The following is a 15,786-nucleotide window of genomic DNA, read 5'->3' on the forward strand; positions in this document are numbered from 1 at the left end:
CAGCATGCGCTCTGAGTGAATGTGGCATTTCCATCTACATTAGGTACTCTATAGGCATAGAATGAATGCATTGGGAGAGAGAGTTTAACGCAATTTCGATGAGTCGAATATGGCAAGCCACATGTAAAAGCCTGGCATCAACTGTGGGCGGATTACTTGATGTGTGCGATTGCTCAACTACTAGCAACGGGGCAAAGTCCAGATCTAGGACAAGGGGCTGTCTATCTTAGACCCTGGAGACCAAAGATCTCTCCCTCAAGTGGTTTCCTCCAGAGGCCGCCACTTTAGTTCCCCCCGAGCTATCCCACTCAAGATCGTCTCTTGATGGTTACTTGCAGGCCCCATTGTCGGAAAAACCAGCGGTTCTCTGTCTGAAACTTCGCAGGATCCAATATCGTAGTCTATTATGCTCATCAGTTGGGCCTCTCACCAAAAACAAAGGGGTGGCGTCACAAACCTCGTAGTTCAGCACCAGCGCAGCCGTCAACTTCTTCAGCTCCAACAACGCAATGTTCTTCCCGAGACAGACACGCCGCCCAGCCCCGAACTAATAGACCAACATGCTCAGCCCAACCCAACACCAAGTTTCATCATAAAAGGGGTCAAGAACCTACCGTCAAAACACTCTGCTCCATCCGCCGATACCGATCCGCCCCCCCTTCCAACCATCGCCCCGGCCGCCACACATCCGCATCCTCCCCAAACGTCGGCCGGTGCCGGTTCACCACCCACGGATTCATCCCCACCACCGTCCCCCCCGGCAAGAAACGCCCATCCCCATCCCCACCCCCCAGCAGCATCCCCTCCCGCGGCACAATCCGCTCAAAGGGCAGACAGAAGGGCGGGTGCAGCCGGACCGCCTCGTTGACGCACGCGTCGAGGTAGGGGAGGGGGGCGACTTCGGTCCAGGTCGGGTAGGGGCGGGTGAGGGGGGGTTGGGCTTGGGCGGCGTGAGTGAGTTCGTGGGTGAGTTGGTGGAGGGAGGTCGGGTGGCTGAGCAGGTTGAACCAGAGCGTTTTCATGACGACCGCGGTGGAGTCGGAGCCCGCGATCACGTTGGAGAAGGTCCATGCTGTTACGGCCCTGTTGGTTGGGGGGGTGTTTAGTGTAGTCACGGGGTCGAGAGTGAGAGGTGAAAGGGGGGGGGGGTATGAGGGCTGGGCTTACCAGGGCGGTACTGATGGGTCGTTCATCTGGACGTGGAGGAATCGTGAAAGGAAGTCGCCTCGGTTGCCCTCGTCTCCGGTTGGTTTCGGGTTCTGTTCTAATTTTGCTCGTCGCTCCTCGATGGCGCTTCGGACGATGTTTAGGATGGGCATGCCAGTTGTCGGTCGCAGGGCGGCAACTACGGGGTTCTTGTACCACACGAGATCAAACCAGGGGATTTGAGTAATCTGGTGGTGACATCGGATCAGTCATCTCTACCAAAAGCGAGGGGGTCAGGGTCCTCACCGGCGCGGCCGTCTGCATGAAATCCCAGATGGCTCCCAGCAGACCGTTGCCGTCACACCCTTCCTCGAGAAACCCATACTGGCGAGAGAAGGTCATGGTGCCCATCACTTCGAACGCGAAGAACTGCAGCCAGTCGCCGAGGTCGAAAGGGGTTTCACGTCCGGCAAACCGCTGGTCCAGCTGAGTGAATAGCAGCTCGAGGATCTGATCAACAAACTTCTCAAAAGTGAGCACATTGGAAAGAGAGAATATCGGCGCGATGGGCTTCTTCATCCTCTTGTGGAGGGCCTCGTCCCGTGTATTGAAGACGAGTGGCAGGGCAGCTCCCTGGCGCGAGTAGGGCATGAGAGACCGATAGAAGTTGCCCTGTGGAGGTTGACAAACACCACGTCAGCATTATCACCACTTGGTAAGGCCCATTGTTTTCGTGTATCCTACTTTTGGAACCCCCGGCCGAATGGGATACACGGCCGGAATCAGATTCGGGTCGGAAATGGAGACCATGTTCGGACCCATCCGCACAAAGTCGCCATAGCGATTGTGCATTTGCGTATGGATCTCATGAGACCGTGCGGTTTGCACCCAGGAGACACGTTGTAGGTTCGTGAAACGGGCGATGAAGGGACCGGGGAAGTGGCGGAGACGGTAGTATACCCGTGCTTGGTGTAGAAACGCCCAGCACAGCAAGAGAAGCCCGAGGCCCACGAACACCGCAGGCGTCACGGGCTGCAAGTGGCCATCTAGCATGTTGGGAGGTGACCAAGGGTCGAGGGGCAGCCTGGGACCAGAGTAAATGTGTGGAAAATGTTTGCGTGTGTGAAGAAAAGGGGGAGGGTCGCCTAGATGTCCAAGGTAGAGCCATTTCCTCGTCAGGGGCTGCCGACCAACCCTGAATGCAAGACGGAAGGAGTGGAAGCAAATTGCATCCGACTTAGACGAGTCCCCCTGGGCCGGCTTTGTAAATACTTCCCGTTATTTGTTACTATGTTACTCGCATTTCTCGTATTGCCGGCGGATTTTCTTATCTGGCCAGTAAGGTTCGTGAAAAGGGGAGAAGTCAGCCGAAAGGGGCAATCCGGGGCTACACATAAAAAAGCCGAAGTCGAAAGAAGTCGCCGGTATTTTTCCATTGCAAGGTATGGACGGCGAACAAGTTAGATAGGACGAAAAAGATTCGGGTGTCCAGCTAATCGCTGTGTATTAGGTCAACATCTTTACAAAAGTCGTGATTGTGATCAAGTTCCCAAAGGCTCAGGGGCAGTCTTTTAACAACGGACGTTCACCCCCTCACAGCGGCCAAGGTCTCTAAGCAACCTCGCCGAAGCTCTGGAAACGAATAAGTGTTTCAACTACACGATATACCGACAACACGGCATTTTAACGATGCACGCAATGGATACAAACGGCAATAGTGATGGGTTTACGGAGGGCACGCTGTTGCTCTTCGGACCGCAGATGACACGCTTAACTGGATCTCATCTCACGGACCTTCGGACGACCATCCTGGGGAATACAGAACTCGACTTCCTCACCAAGGCTGTTCGAGCCTTGCCTTCGCAATGGGAGGCAACAGTGCAAACGGCTTGCCCCGGCCTCGGAGCGGGAGACCTCGGCGCCACTCAGACCCAGCAGCTGCAGCAACTCGCCAACTTCTTCGACACCGGAGAGCTCCCCGCCAGCGAACCGCCCAACAACGTGGTCCTCGCCCCACTGACCGTCGTTTCCCAGCTGGCCGAGTACCTCCGCCTTGGCCGCCGGGGCCCCGTTCAGGGGTTCTGCGTTGGTTTCCTAGCTGCGACCGCCGTGGCCAGCTCGCGGAACAGGGAGGAGCTGGTCCAACTGGCGGGCGTTGCCATTCGGCTCGCGGCTTGCGTCGGAGCCGTGATCGACCTTGAGGAGCACAAACAATTGCGGCAGCCTGGATCCCTGGGGCTCAACGCCGCGCATTCGGTCCGCTGGACCTCGAGTGAGGAAAAGGAGCACCTGGAAAAGACGCTCGCGTCATTCCCAGAGGTAATTTTGTCCGAAAGTTCTGTGAGATGGCGAATGAACTGGCTGACTGACGTGGTCCCGTAGGTTTACGTGTCTTGTGTGACGGACATCGACCGAGTCACCATCACGATCCCCGAGGGCCTCTTGGCCGAAGTTTCTCAACGACTTGCCGACGGTGGCATGGTAGCCCAGCCAGTTGGTTTATATGGTCGATACCACGAGGCGAGCCAGAACCGCGAAGTGCTGGTGCGAGAGCTGAAGTCGTTGTGCCAGCAGAACGTGGCTTTCCAGTTCCCAACGGCCGAAAATATGGTTCTACCTCTCCGATCGACTGCCGCCGCCGATGGCCCGATCATCAACCAAGGGGCGCTATCCAACATCGCCATAGACAGCATCCTTGGCGAGAAGTGCGAGTGGTTTGAGACGGTCCGCGCGGCCGTCGCGGCCTTTGGCGACCGGTCTCCCATCGACATGACCCCTATCGGGGGCCCCGGAGCGGTTCCTCGATCACTAGCCCCCGGCAAGGCGGGCGAGAAATCTGCCCTGCCTCGTCAGCCAGTACTGGTCAATGGAACATCGCGATCCAGCGAGCCAATCCCTCGCCCGGTTTCGGAAGGACCTGTCAGGGGTGATGCCATCGCCGTTATTGGCATGGCGTGCCGATATCCCCAGGCCCCATCACTCGATGAGTTTTGGTCGCTGATAACCTCAGGACGGAACGCAGTCGGGCCTGTCCCCCATAGCCGCTTCCGGGCCGAGGAGCTGTGGCGGGAGCCGAAGGGCCCCTTTTGGGGGAACTTCGTGCAGGACCCGGATGCGTTCGACCACCGCTTCTTCCAGGTTTCCGCTCGCGAAGCCGCATCCATGGATCCCCAGCAGAGGCTGATACTCCAGGTCGCGTACGAGGCCATCGAGTCCACTGGCTACGCACCCGGACATGGTCCGCAGCGTGTTGGCTGTTACATGGGGGTTGGTTCCGTCGACTACGAAGCCAACGTTGCCTCGGATAACGCGACGGCCTTTTCGGCCACGGGCACGCTGCGGGCTTTCATCAGCGGCAAGGTCAGCCATCACTTTGGTTGGACCGGGCCGTCGGTTACCATTGATACCGCGTGCTCGTCGTCAGCCGTAGCCATTCATCACGCGTGCAAGGTAAGCACTTACCTCACTCACCTACCCAGAAAGGCTAAGCATGGCTTTCTGAACGACGAACTAATGAAATTGGACAGGCCCTTCAAACAAAGGAATGCCCCGTCGCCATTGCCGGGGGTGTCAACCTGATCACCAGCCCCAGCCTCTACCAGAACTTGGCGGCGGCTTCGTTCCTGAGCCCGACCGGCGCCTCTCGAGCCTTTGATGCCCAGGGAGATGGATATTGCCGCGGCGAAGGCGCCGGCGTTCTCGTCCTCAAGCCTCTCGCCCAGGCTTTGGCCGACGGGGACACCATCTTGGGCACCATTCTCGGGACAGCAGTGAACCAGGGCTCCAACTGCACCCCCATCACGGTTCCAGATTCTGCGGCCCAGAGCGAGCTGTACGCGCAAGCCCTCGCCGGTGGTGGTGTGGCGCCTACGGAAGTCACGTATGTGGAGGCTCATGGAACGGGTAAGTACTCACCGACCGAAGGAGAGAAATCCTGAAGGCTTATGACTGCCTTCCACTTGACATGCCGTGCTGACCAAGGTGTCTGAACTGGCTTAGGTACCCCTGTGGGAGACCCCATCGAGTGCGCCAGCATCCGCAGCGCGTTCGGGGGCGCCCATCGTCAGCAGGAACTGACAATCGGGTCAGTGAAGGACGTGATCGGACACACCGAGGCCGCGTCCGGCGTGGCCGGATGCATCAAGACGCTGCTCATGATGCAGCACGGCGTCATCCCCAAGCAGCCCAACTTCACCCGTCTGAACAGCAAGATCCCGCCCCTCGAGGCCGACAAGCTTGCCATCGCAACGCAGCGGCGCCCCTGGGAGACCGTCAACCAAGCAAAGCGCACGGCGCTCGTCAACAACTACGGCGCCGCCGGGAGTAACGCCGCCATCCTCCTCCAGGAACACCGTCTCGAGCCGTCGGCAGACTTACCCACCAAGGCGGAGAGCGCCGACACCATCGAGTACCCCGTCGCCATAGCCGCCAAGACCCCCGAGAGCGTGCGAGCCTACGCCGCCGCGCTCAAGGCCTACCTCGACCGGCAGACAACTACGCCCCCGGGCACCACCACCAAGACCCAGCCCTCCCTGCAGGACATCACCTTCCACCTCGGGCGCCGGCTCAACCCCTCCTTCCCACACATCGCCACCTGGACCACCTCATCCCTCCCCGCCCTCCGCCAAGACCTCGCCGCCCTCGCCTCTGGCACCCGCCCCATCACCACACCACCATCCAAACCCACCCCCCTCCCCATAATCCTCACCTTCGGCGGCCAAACCGGCCTCACCGTGCACCTCTCCCCCTACCTAGTATCCCACTCCCCCACCCTCCTCACGCACCTCACCCACTGCAACAGCGCCCTCCACACCCTCCACCTCCCCCCCCTCTTCCCGCGCATCTTCGACCCCACCCCCTACGAGCCCGACGACCTCGTCGCCTTGCACGCGGCACTCTTCTCCGTGCAGTACGCTACCGCGCGCGCGTGGCTGGATGCGGGCGTGCGCCCCGCGGCGATGGTCGGGCACAGTTTTGGGCAGCTGACGGCGCTGTGCGTGGCGGGGTGTTTGGGGGTGGAGGAGGGGTTGAGGTTGGTGACGGGGCGGGCGCGGTTGATTGGGGAGTTGTGGGGGGGGGGATAGCGGGGGGATGGTGGCGGTGGAGGGGGAGTGGGCGGTGGTGGAGGGGTTGTTGGGGGGTGTAAAGGGGGGGTTGGATTTGGCGTGTCGGAATGGGGAGAGGAGTTGGGTATTGGCGGGGGAGACGGCGGCGGTGGATAAGGTTGAGAAGGCTGTTCGGGGTGGGGGTGGTGGGAGTGGTGTTCGCGTGTCGCGGCTAGCTAATAGTCATGCGTACCACTCGCGGTTGGCCGATCCCATCTTGGATGGTCTCCGCGCCGTGGCAGGGTCTATCACGTGGCGGCCGCCGACCATCCACGTCGAGACGTGCTCGCCGGGACCGAAGAGCTGGGCGACGGTCGGGGAGGCCATTGTGGACGCCGCTGACCTCGTCACTGCGCACACGCGCGACACGGTCCATTTCTCCGCCGCCATCGAGCGCATCGTCCGGCGCCACCCCGCCGGGTGCGTCTGGCTTGAGGCTGGCTCCGCCTCGCCCGTTGTTGCCATGGCGCGCCGTGCCCTCCCCTCGACGACCACAGCGGCATCGCACGTCTTCCTGCCGCTGGACCTCGGCAGCGGCAGCAGCAGCCCCTCGTCGGGTCTGGCGCGGGCGGTGACCAGCCTCTGGGCGGCCGGGACCGCGGCCACATTCTGGCCATTCCACGGGCGGCAGTACCCCTGGGTCGACTTGCCGCCTTACCAGTTCGCCAAGTCGAAGCACTGGATCGACTTCCAGGCGCCTGGGCGGCGGGACACTGTCGAGACGCCGGCTCCTGAAGTAGGTCCGGCGGAGCTGGTGCGTCTGGTGCAGCACCACAAGGCGGGCGGAGAGGCTCTCTTCGCCGTCGATGCGTCTCACGACGACTTCATCCTGTGCGTCAGCGGCCATGCGGTCCTGGGACAGAGCCTGTGCCCGGCGTCCATGTACTTCGAGCTTGTGATCCGCGCGATGAAGGCGGTCCAAGGTCCTCCTGCCAAGGGGGTTACGCAAGTGCCTCGTCTCGAGAACTTGCGCATTCTGTCGCCCCTTGCGCTGAAACCCGACGGCCGATTGTATCTGTCCCTCATCCCGGCCGCCGGGAAGGGAGACGGTAGTTCGACGTGGAACTTCTCCTTATTCTCCTCCCCCTTGACGGGGCCGACGCTACCCTCGCCTTCGTCCCCGCGAACTACTCATGCCCTCGGCACTGCCGCCTTCATCGAGGCAGACTCCACCGCTGTGGCCTCCCGCTTCCGGTTTCTCGGACGGCTCATGGGCAGTTCCAGATACGAGCAGATCGCACGGTCGCCAGGGGCGAACCGACTCTCCGGAGACATCATCTACAGGGTCTTCGGACGGATCGTCAACTACGCCCCCCACTACCAAGGCGTCCGGAATGTCGTGGCCGGTAACGGGGAGGTCGTGGGCGACGTGGTTATGCCGGACTCTCCAAAGCCCGGGGCCCGCCAGTCTCCGTTGGGGGTGTCTAATCCCTTGGCCATCGACAACTTCCTGCAGGTCGCGGGCATCCACGTGAACTGTGTGACCGGAGACGGCCGCGAGGACGATGTCTTCGTCTGCACCGGGATTGGGGAGGTGCTCTGGAGCGACACCTTCATGCATGGGCCGAGCGGTGGCGACGGCGGCAAGCCTTCAAACGCGCCTAGCTGGAAAGTCTACTCCAACGTCGATGCCAAGCGCAAGAACACCGTCGTGAACGACATTCTCGTCCTGGATCCCGCCTCTGGGGACGTCGTCCTCGCCATTCTGAACGCCGAGTTCACCCGAGTTTCCATGTCATCGTTGTACAGAGCCTTATCGAAGCTCAACGGGGCCTCGGGATCCCTGCCAACGCCGCCACCTGAGCGAGAGCCAGTTGACGAGGTAAAAGGGACTACTCATCCTCAGGACCTTCCGAACGGGATATCGCCGCAGGCTACACCCCCACAGGGCTCCGTGAATGGCCACACTCCAGGGCCACGCCTGATCGATGCCTTGAGAAACCTGCTGAGTGAGGTCCTGGGCGCCGAGCTCGCGGAAATCCAACCGGCTTCTGAACTAGCAGATCTGGGTGTGGACTCGTTGATGATTACCGAGCTTGCCAGCGAGATCAAGAAGCACTTTTCCGTCGATATTTCACTGAGCGATCTCCAGGAGCTGACCGACGTCCAGTCGCTCTCCCTTCGCCTCGAGCCTCTGGTGTCTGGTTATGAGTCAACAAGCGCCCCAACTCCTGCCGGCTCGGATGCTCCTCCGCCCGTGATCAACGGAGTGGTCCGTAACGAAGAACCTAGCAGCGGCAGTGAAAGTGCCCTGGAGGAAGTCGGGGTGGCGGACGCAGCCAGTGAATGGCTCGCGAGCAACAGACAGACGTACGACACTGTCGTGCAAGAGAGTGGACTCCAGAACTTTCGCGAGGATGTGTATCCCCACCAGGCTCAACTCGTGGTGGCGTACGTAGTCGAGGGGTTGGCCAGGCTCGGCTGCGACCTTAGGACCCTCCAGCCTGGGAATGGTCTGCCCAACGTCAAACACCGACCGAGGCACGAGAAGGTCATGGCGCAAATCTACAGGATCCTTGAGGACGCAGGTCTCCTAGAAATCAACGGCGACGGGACTCGCAGGCGAACGGACCGGCCAGCGCCGCAAGCCACCGCGTCGGACCTGCACGAAAGGATCCTACAGCGATTCCCCCAGCACTTCTCGGAGCACTCCCTCTTGCACACGACGGGCTCCCGGCTGGCAGAATGTCTCTCCGGCGACGCGGACCCCATCTCCCTGCTCTTCGGCAACGCCGAGGCGCGCCGCCTGCTCGGCGACGTATACACCCACGCGCCCATGTTCAAGGCCGGGACGTTGTTCCTCACCCGGTTCCTCGCGCAGACGCTCACCCAACACCTGGCGGACCACAGCGGCCGCGGTGAGATCCGCATCCTCGAGCTCGGCGCCGGCACCGGCGGCACCACGAGCCACCTGCTCGAGCACCTCGCGGCCTCGGGCCTGGGGCACAAGCTGCGCTACACCTTCACCGACCTCTCGGCGTCGCTGGTGGCGGCGGCCAAGAAGAAGTTCGCCCAGTACCCGTTCATGGAGTACGCCGTCCTCGACATCGAACAGAGCCCGCCGGCCCACCTTCTGGGCCGTTTCGACATGGTCATCTCCACCAACTGCATCCACGCCACGCGGGACCTGACCCGCTCCTGCACCCACATTCGCCGCACGCTGCGCGAGGGCGGCCTCCTATGCCTGGTCGAGCTCACGCAGAACCTCTTCTGGTTCGACCTCGTGTTTGGCCTCCTCGAAGGCTGGTGGCTCTTCAACGACGGCCGCAGCCACGCGCTAGCCTCGGAGACGCTCTGGCAGAAAGACCTGCTGGCGTCGGGCTTCGACTGGGTGGACTGGTCGGACGGCGCGAGCGCGGAAGCGAGCATCCTCCGCTTGATTGTAGCCTCCACCTCCCCCCGACCATACCCCTCTCCATCCCCTCCCCCCCAAATCCCCCAGGGGCCAGGAGTAGCCGACTCCGACACCACCACCGCCGTCTCCACCCCCCTCGAAACGCTCGAAACCGTCACCTTCAAGCACGCCGGCCCCCTCGCCCTGCAAGCCGACATCCACTACCCACCCACACCCGACCCCCCCAACAGCAAACCCCGTCCCGTCGGTGAGGCCCACTACTAGCCCCCCCTTTATCTTTTCCATCAGACCACCCACTCACCACCCCCCTTTTTCCCCCCCTCAACAGCCCTCCTCATCCACGGCGGCGGCCACGTGATGCTCTCCCGGCGCGACATCCGCCCCTCCCAAACGCGCCTCCTCCTCACCGCCGGCTTCCTGCCCATCAGCATCGACTACCGGCTGTGTCCCGAGACCACGCTGCTCGAGGGCCCCATGACCGACGTGCGCGATGCGCTCGCCTGGGCGCGCCACACGTTACCCGATGCAGAATCATCCCCGCGGCGGCACCGGTCAGATGTGAGTGTGGATGGGACGCGCGTGGTGGCGGTGGGTTGGTCGACGGGGGGCATGTTGGCGCTGAGTTTGGGGTGGACGGGGCCGGCGGTGGGGGTGCAGGCGCCGGAGGCGGTGTTGGGGTTTTATTGTCCGAGTGATTATGAGGATGGGTGGTGGGGGAGGGTGAATTTGCCGTTTGGGGAGGATGTTGAGGGGGGGTTTGATGTGTGGGAGGGGGTGGAGGAGGCGCCGATTGTGGAGTATAACCCGCCGGCGGCGGCGCAGGCGGCGGGCGGGTGGATGGCGCGGCGGGATGCGCGGTCGAGGATTGCGCTGCATATGAATTGGCGGGCGCAGACGGTGCCGGTGCTGGTGCATGGGCTGCGGAAGGGGGAGAAGGGTGAGAAGGGGACGCCGATGCTGCCGTGGCCGGAGCCGGAGCAGGTGGTGGCTATTAGTCCCCTCGCGCAGGTGCGGCTGGGGAATTACAAGACGCCGACGTTTCTGGTGCACCCGGTTGATGATGACTTGATTCCGTGGCAGCAGGCGCAACGGACGGTGGATGAGCTGCGGGCGAGGGGGGTCTCGGCGGAGGTGAGGATCGTGGACAAGGCGGTCCATCTCTTTGATCTCTATCGGCGTTATGACCGGCATGCGGGGGCCGTTGCGGCGATTTCGGATGGGTATGAGTTTCTTGCGCGTTCGGTGAGATGACCAGGCTGGGGTTTGCCTAGGAGTTTGTTTTTTAAGTTGGCGTTGGCTTTGCATTTGTGAAGAGTGAGTTGTTGTAATTGTATACAGGAAGGTAGATCTAAATTTGAACTAGGGGATCATCAATTAGCTACTTCACTCCCGGCAAGACTTCAAAAGTCAATCTCAAGCCAACCATTGACATGTCGTTGAACACATTCGCCACCATACACTCCACGACATACTCCGTACAAATTACACAGACGCTGTCAAACATCTCGAACGGCTTTGACCGCGCGCCGGCCAAGTTCCGTGACCGGCCCGGCCTACTCTTCATGACGCTCGAGCCCGTGATGCGGGGTCACCAGAATGGTGCATACGAGGTATGAAGTGTAATTGATGCTGTCGTTTGAGGGCTGACAACTTGGGATGAGGGGTGGTCCTGTCGGCCCGGGGCCCGGGGGCCCGAGAGTACCGACACACCCTCTGGCCCAAAAAAGCCAGACTTGAAAGGGAGCAAGAAATCAAGAAAATATAAGAAAGGAAACCAAGAAAAAGTAACCGAAATTAAAGAAAACAAGTCAAATAAAAAGTAGGCTTTGCGCTTCCGAATGGCTTTCCTTTCGCTCCTCTAACCGTTGGTTTCGGCGGCATCTACGAAGTACACAGCATTCGTACACTTGGAGTCCGGCTTTGATTTTCCCCATGTGGTGCGACGTCAGACGCAGCAGGGGTCCCCAGACACAAGAGACTACGATGACCAACCTAAAGGGGGAGGATGACCCCCTCTCGATGGAAACCGTGTTTGAGTATTGTGCTTTTGAATTTTACAAAAGCGAATAAACTCAAACCCCTCGTCGGATCTAGGCCTAATACCTACTCACCGGGCAACGATATGCTGTGGGAGAAAGGTGTTTGCTTGCCACTTTCATGCCCTGCAGGGTGCGCAAGGATCCTCAATTGGCCGCAGTGAATGGTGGGGAGGTGGGGGCGGCAGCGGGCGGTCTCGTGGTCGCAGGCGGTTCAGGTTTGGCCCGGCGGGCTGGGAAGCTGCCCACCAAAGAAGTTGCCCTGTGGAGGGCGGTCGGTTTCAAAATTGCTTCAAGGACGCACTGGCGGCCACCAATTGAAAAACCCTCCAAGACAGTGTAACCGTCATCCATTTGCGGTTTCCGACGGGGGCTCCTCGTATTTATTTGCTGATAAGAATGAGAAAGTAAAAGGCAGGGAAGGGGGTGAAGAATGAGGTTGAATTATTCACGAAAAGAAGTTGGATTCAACCGCCGATCCACGAGGCTTCCCAGCCATCGTCAGCCCCACTCCGCTGCTGCCTTCCCCATCCCCGGCTCCCCCCCACCCTTGATTCAGATGCACCTTCTGTCTGAACTCCCTGGGAGGACCACAACAACCATCCGAACCATTACTGCCGTCTGCCGCCTTCTTTCTTCCCCTGCCTGCTTCGTTGCCCTGCCTCTCGCTGGCCTGATTTCTTATAGCATTTCCATATTTCCATAGCCTCTCATTCATTAACCGCCCATTTTAACTAGACAAGCTGGCCAGTCCCACTGATCGCCCCGGTTCCGGCGCTGACCGTCACCATGATGTCCGTTGAAGCCCCGTTTCCAGATTATCGTCGCAAGAGGATCAGAGAGGAGGAGGATGAAGAGGCGTCGGATGGTAACCCGGTTGGGTTCACTGAACACAGAAGCGTAAGTGGGTTCTTTTAACTATGGCCGGCCTCCACCACTTTGGGTTGCTGCGGTCAACACGCCGTGTTCCGCCTAGCACCCGGGGCATGCCACCAGCAACTAACATGGCTACTACAGAAACGCCTCCAGTCACTCCCGCTTAGGACTTCTCCGAACTCGAGACGATGGAACAGCCGGCCGAGCTTCCCTCAGACAACCCCGACTTTTGCCATGGCCTCCCAGGTCCAGGCTATCACACCGCAAGAGCCAATTCAGGAACAGGCTTGGGCCGATGAGCCCGAATTGGTTCCTGTCGGAACATCGGACGGAATGTCTGGGGGAGCAATGGATGATGACATGGACATGATGGATACGTCAGAAGCCATGACCGGGCATAACCAGCCGTACCTCGAAGGTTCCGAGCAGGGTTCAATGCAAACGGACCCGAGCGGTTCCAGCGTCGCGGGTCGCATACCGACACCGATCCACTGCAGCTTTGCCGCACAAGTACGGGGTAACAACTGGAAAGGCGGCAACCCTGCGCATGGGGACATGCTGGCGACGACGCCGGAAGAGCCGAATGCGGCGGCCTTTGCCCATAACGGCCTGGTGGACTTGTCGCGGCAGAAGTTCCACGCTGAGACCGCTCCGCCTGCCGTGGCGGACTGGGCCATGATCGAGAACCGGCGTCTGCCGTCGCCTATTAGTGAATGTGGTGCGGAGGACAGCCATGCTATCGGCAGGATGGCTCTCGACCAGATGTACCCGTCTCATGGTCACTTGAGCCACCTGACACACGAGCATCCCTTGGTCGCCGGGCTGCCGCCGCGAGCAAGCTCCGCCATGGAGGCACGGGCCGTACGCGAAGGCACACCGGCGGCCGAGGGCCAAAACGGAAACGCTATGGATGTCGAGCCTGCGGCTACACCCTCGCCGAAGAAGGGTCACACTAGGTCGAAACATACAGTGAACTCATGGACAGCGCTACAGCCCGGCATGACACGATCATTCAGTATAGGGTACCGAACTGACTGTGAACGGTGCCGAAACAAGGTACCCGGCCACTTTAACCACATCATCATTTCTTAGGAAGGTTATGACGGCCGACATCGGAGTATGGTTGAACCGGCGTCACACAGGATTCAGAAACGCCCACAGGCCCGTTCCGCGATGGCTTGTTGATGGGATGAAAGGAATTGGGAGTTCAAAGCGGGGAGGGTAATCGAGGATGGCATTTTTAACTTATCGCACATGGGGGAATCGTCACTCATTATATTTTAGCGTGGGAAGCGCTGTCGACAGCGCAAACATGGGCTTGGGATACGGTTGCTATTGGCGTTTCCTATGGGCTAGGATCGGTCGTTTCTCATGATGGCTACGGCGCATTGGTTGGGAATGGGTTCATTGGGAGGAAGCGATCAGGGACGAGCACCCCACCATGCCAGCACAACAAAGTTCCAATTTGAATGCGTGTTTTGCTGTCTGTTATACTTTTATACAACGCGCACCTGGCTGAGCCGAATGGGTGCTGGTGCAGATGGAGAGCGTCAAATGTCCCGCCATGTGCGTGCGCGTACATGCACCGATTCCCAGCCGAATAATGCACATCCAAATCCCCTACACTATGATACAGTCGGCCCTGCATAACGCCCGCTCTCCACCTGTGCGACTGACGGAAACAACATGCCAGCCCCCATTCCGATACCAAACGGACGGACGGACGAACACCTCCCCTACCACCCTAACCATCTTCACAGCCCATATGGGGAACCCAATCACCACCACCACCCCTTCTTCTTCTTCTCCCCCTCCCCACCCTTCCCCCCCTCCGCAGCAGTAGCAGCACCCTTCCCCCCCTCCCCAACACCCTTTCCATCCAACCTCTCCTCCACAACCCCCACCCGATCCAACAACCCCCCCCTCCGCTGGTTCTCGCGCTCCCGCTCCAGCGCCGCCGCCGCCTTGGCCTGCAGCTGTGCCTGCCGGTGCTCCACCGCCCGCGCCAGGTCGCTGTCGCGCACCGCGCCGCCTGCCGCGCCGTCGTCGTCGCTGAGGGCTTCGTAGCCGAGGCGGGATTGCGGGGTCGGGTCGTCTTCTTCGCGTTTGAGGTTGGATGTTAGCCAGGTGAAGAGGGATGACTTTGGTTGGGGTTCGGGTTCTTGTTGCTGTTGGTCTGGTGAGGGGGGTGGTTGGGATTGGGATTGGGTCGCCGGTGTTGTGGAGGCGGGGGGGCTCTCTGGCGTGCCGAGGACGCTCATGTCCTTGAAGAAGGACGTCTTGCGGCCCGACTCGCGCTCGCGCTCCAGCTGCTCCTCCACCAGCGCGATCTGCTCCTCGTCCGCCTTGCCCGTCATGTAGGCGATGCGCGCGGCCTCGAGGCTGTCCGCCTCCAGCTTCATCTGCGCCTCCGCCCACTCGGCGCTGCGCTTCTTGTTGTACATGATCATGTCCACCGCCGTGTACGCCGTCAGGAGGCCCGCCAGCACTGGTGGGGGTGGGTTAGTAGGGGGTCCTGTTTTCTTTTTGGGGGGGGGTGAGGGGCAATGGCGCTTGCTTACCCGTGAAGCCTATCAATCCCGCGACCGTCACCTTGTGCGCCGAGTCGAATACCTTCCTGCTCGCGTCGACCACCTTGTCGAACTTGGACACCTTCGCCGCCTTTGCCCTCTCGTGTGCCGCCCGTAACCGAGCGACTTTTTGCTCTGGGGTTTCGAACATTGCTGAGGGTCCGCTGGGGCCCCCGGAACCCGCGGGGCCCCCGGAGCCGGCCTTGGAGGGAGGCCGTCCGGCCCCGGCCTTCGAGGGGGTGAATCGGGGTGGTGGGGTGGCGTTTTTGGAGCTTGCATGCAACGTCGTCGCCGTGAATCGCGTTGCGTCAGAGACGCTGCGCGGGGCAGCGCATAACCGTAACGCGGGCTTCATCGTTACGTTCTGTCCACGTATCCTGTCGGGGCCGATGTGGTGGTGCCCGAGTGTAGCTAGAGTCCGGGACGGTGGCAATGCCGGTGTGAGTGGGAGCTTCCGAGCTTTCCCCCTCCAAAAGTTGGAGCTTGGTCGTCGACCTCTTGGATCATCCAATGCCAAGCCAAAGTTTTTGACCTTTCGTCCAAGGGCAGCTGGCATGCGCGGGCAAGCCACTCCCATTTGCCGAAACCTGTGGCTCACCCCTGGCAGACCCACCCGACTCTCCGGCAACCCTCTGTCCAGAAATTTTGGCGGGAGCTCACTTGCTTGCGGCCCGCGGCACGAGAGCACGCCAACCTCA

The 15,786-nt window shown here is 60.7% G+C and overlaps 4 protein-coding genes across 4 annotated transcripts; 2 read left to right on the forward strand and 2 right to left on the reverse strand.

Moving 5' to 3' along the window:
• Positions 1-275: 275 nt before the first annotated feature.
• F5144DRAFT_660063 (cytochrome protein) lies at positions 276-2,232 on the reverse strand. The gene is made up of 6 exons (XM_066793250.1): positions 1,891-2,232; positions 1,453-1,818; positions 1,168-1,394; positions 615-1,083; positions 458-547; positions 276-401 (listed from the first exon to the last, which is right to left on the reverse strand). The coding sequence occupies exons 1-6, from the start codon at positions 2,197-2,199 to the stop codon at positions 309-311; spliced, it is 1,554 nt and encodes a 517-aa protein (XP_066638740.1). The 5' UTR covers positions 2,200-2,232; the 3' UTR covers positions 276-308.
• A 444-nt stretch (positions 2,233-2,676) lies between these two features.
• F5144DRAFT_660065 (uncharacterized protein) lies at positions 2,677-10,857 on the forward strand (the record flags this gene model as incomplete). The annotated part of the gene is made up of 24 exons (XM_066793251.1): positions 2,677-3,465; positions 3,529-4,596; positions 4,674-5,049; positions 5,146-5,343; positions 5,373-5,469; positions 5,591-6,055; positions 6,555-6,891; positions 6,922-7,005; positions 7,042-7,082; positions 7,116-7,268; positions 7,305-7,445; positions 7,476-7,493; positions 7,536-7,623; positions 7,660-7,977; positions 8,014-8,073; positions 8,125-8,262; positions 8,299-8,316; positions 8,347-8,497; positions 8,531-8,574; positions 8,608-8,649; positions 8,695-8,742; positions 8,773-9,237; positions 9,268-9,849; positions 10,060-10,857. Exons 1-24 carry the CDS (start codon positions 2,836-2,838, stop codon positions 10,855-10,857), a joined length of 6,360 nt encoding a protein of 2,119 aa, XP_066638741.1. The 5' UTR covers positions 2,677-2,835.
• Positions 10,858-12,255: 1,398 nt separating this feature from the next.
• On the forward strand, positions 12,256-13,874 carry F5144DRAFT_385254 (uncharacterized protein). The gene is made up of 2 exons (XM_066784659.1): positions 12,256-12,542; positions 12,660-13,874. The coding sequence occupies exons 1-2, from the start codon at positions 12,432-12,434 to the stop codon at positions 13,608-13,610; spliced, it is 1,062 nt and encodes a 353-aa protein (XP_066638742.1). The 5' UTR covers positions 12,256-12,431; the 3' UTR covers positions 13,611-13,874.
• Positions 13,875-13,987: 113 nt separating this feature from the next.
• On the reverse strand, positions 13,988-15,597 carry F5144DRAFT_541077 (cytochrome oxidase c assembly-domain-containing protein). The gene is made up of 2 exons (XM_066787155.1): positions 15,080-15,597; positions 13,988-15,006 (listed from the first exon to the last, which is right to left on the reverse strand). The coding sequence occupies exons 1-2, from the start codon at positions 15,441-15,443 to the stop codon at positions 14,297-14,299; spliced, it is 1,074 nt and encodes a 357-aa protein (XP_066638743.1). The 5' UTR covers positions 15,444-15,597; the 3' UTR covers positions 13,988-14,296.
• Between the last annotated feature and the right edge of the window lie 189 nt (positions 15,598-15,786).

The sequence above is a fragment of the Chaetomium tenue genome (assembly GCF_020726465.1).
Source record: "Chaetomium tenue strain MPI-SDFR-AT-0079 chromosome Unknown F5144scaffold_7, whole genome shotgun sequence".
In the NCBI taxonomy this organism is placed as follows: domain Eukaryota; kingdom Fungi; phylum Ascomycota; class Sordariomycetes; order Sordariales; family Chaetomiaceae; genus Chaetomium; species Chaetomium tenue.

Excerpts from the sequence above, each read along its gene's own strand:
- F5144DRAFT_541077 (XM_066787155.1), bottom strand. The coding sequence starts at position 15,443 with ATGAAGCCCGCGTTACGGTTATGCGCTGCCCCGCGCAGCGTCTCTGAC. Across the intron at positions 15,007-15,079 it reads GGGATTGATAGGCTTCACGG|TGCTGGCGGGCCTCCTGACG; the intron begins GTAAGCAAGCGC and ends CACCCCCACCAG.
- F5144DRAFT_385254 (XM_066784659.1), top strand. The coding sequence starts at position 12,432 with ATGATGTCCGTTGAAGCCCCGTTTCCAGATTATCGTCGCAAGAGGATC. Across the intron at positions 12,543-12,659 it reads GGTTCACTGAACACAGAAGC|AAACGCCTCCAGTCACTCCC; the intron begins GTAAGTGGGTTC and ends TGGCTACTACAG.
- F5144DRAFT_660063 (XM_066793250.1), bottom strand. The coding sequence starts at position 2,199 with ATGCTAGATGGCCACTTGCAGCCCGTGACGCCTGCGGTGTTCGTGGGC. Across the intron at positions 1,819-1,890 it reads TTCGGCCGGGGGTTCCAAAA|GGCAACTTCTATCGGTCTCT; the intron begins GTAGGATACACG and ends CAACCTCCACAG. Across the intron at positions 548-614 it reads TGGAGCAGAGTGTTTTGACG|TTCGGGGCTGGGCGGCGTGT; the intron begins GTAGGTTCTTGA and ends TTGGTCTATTAG.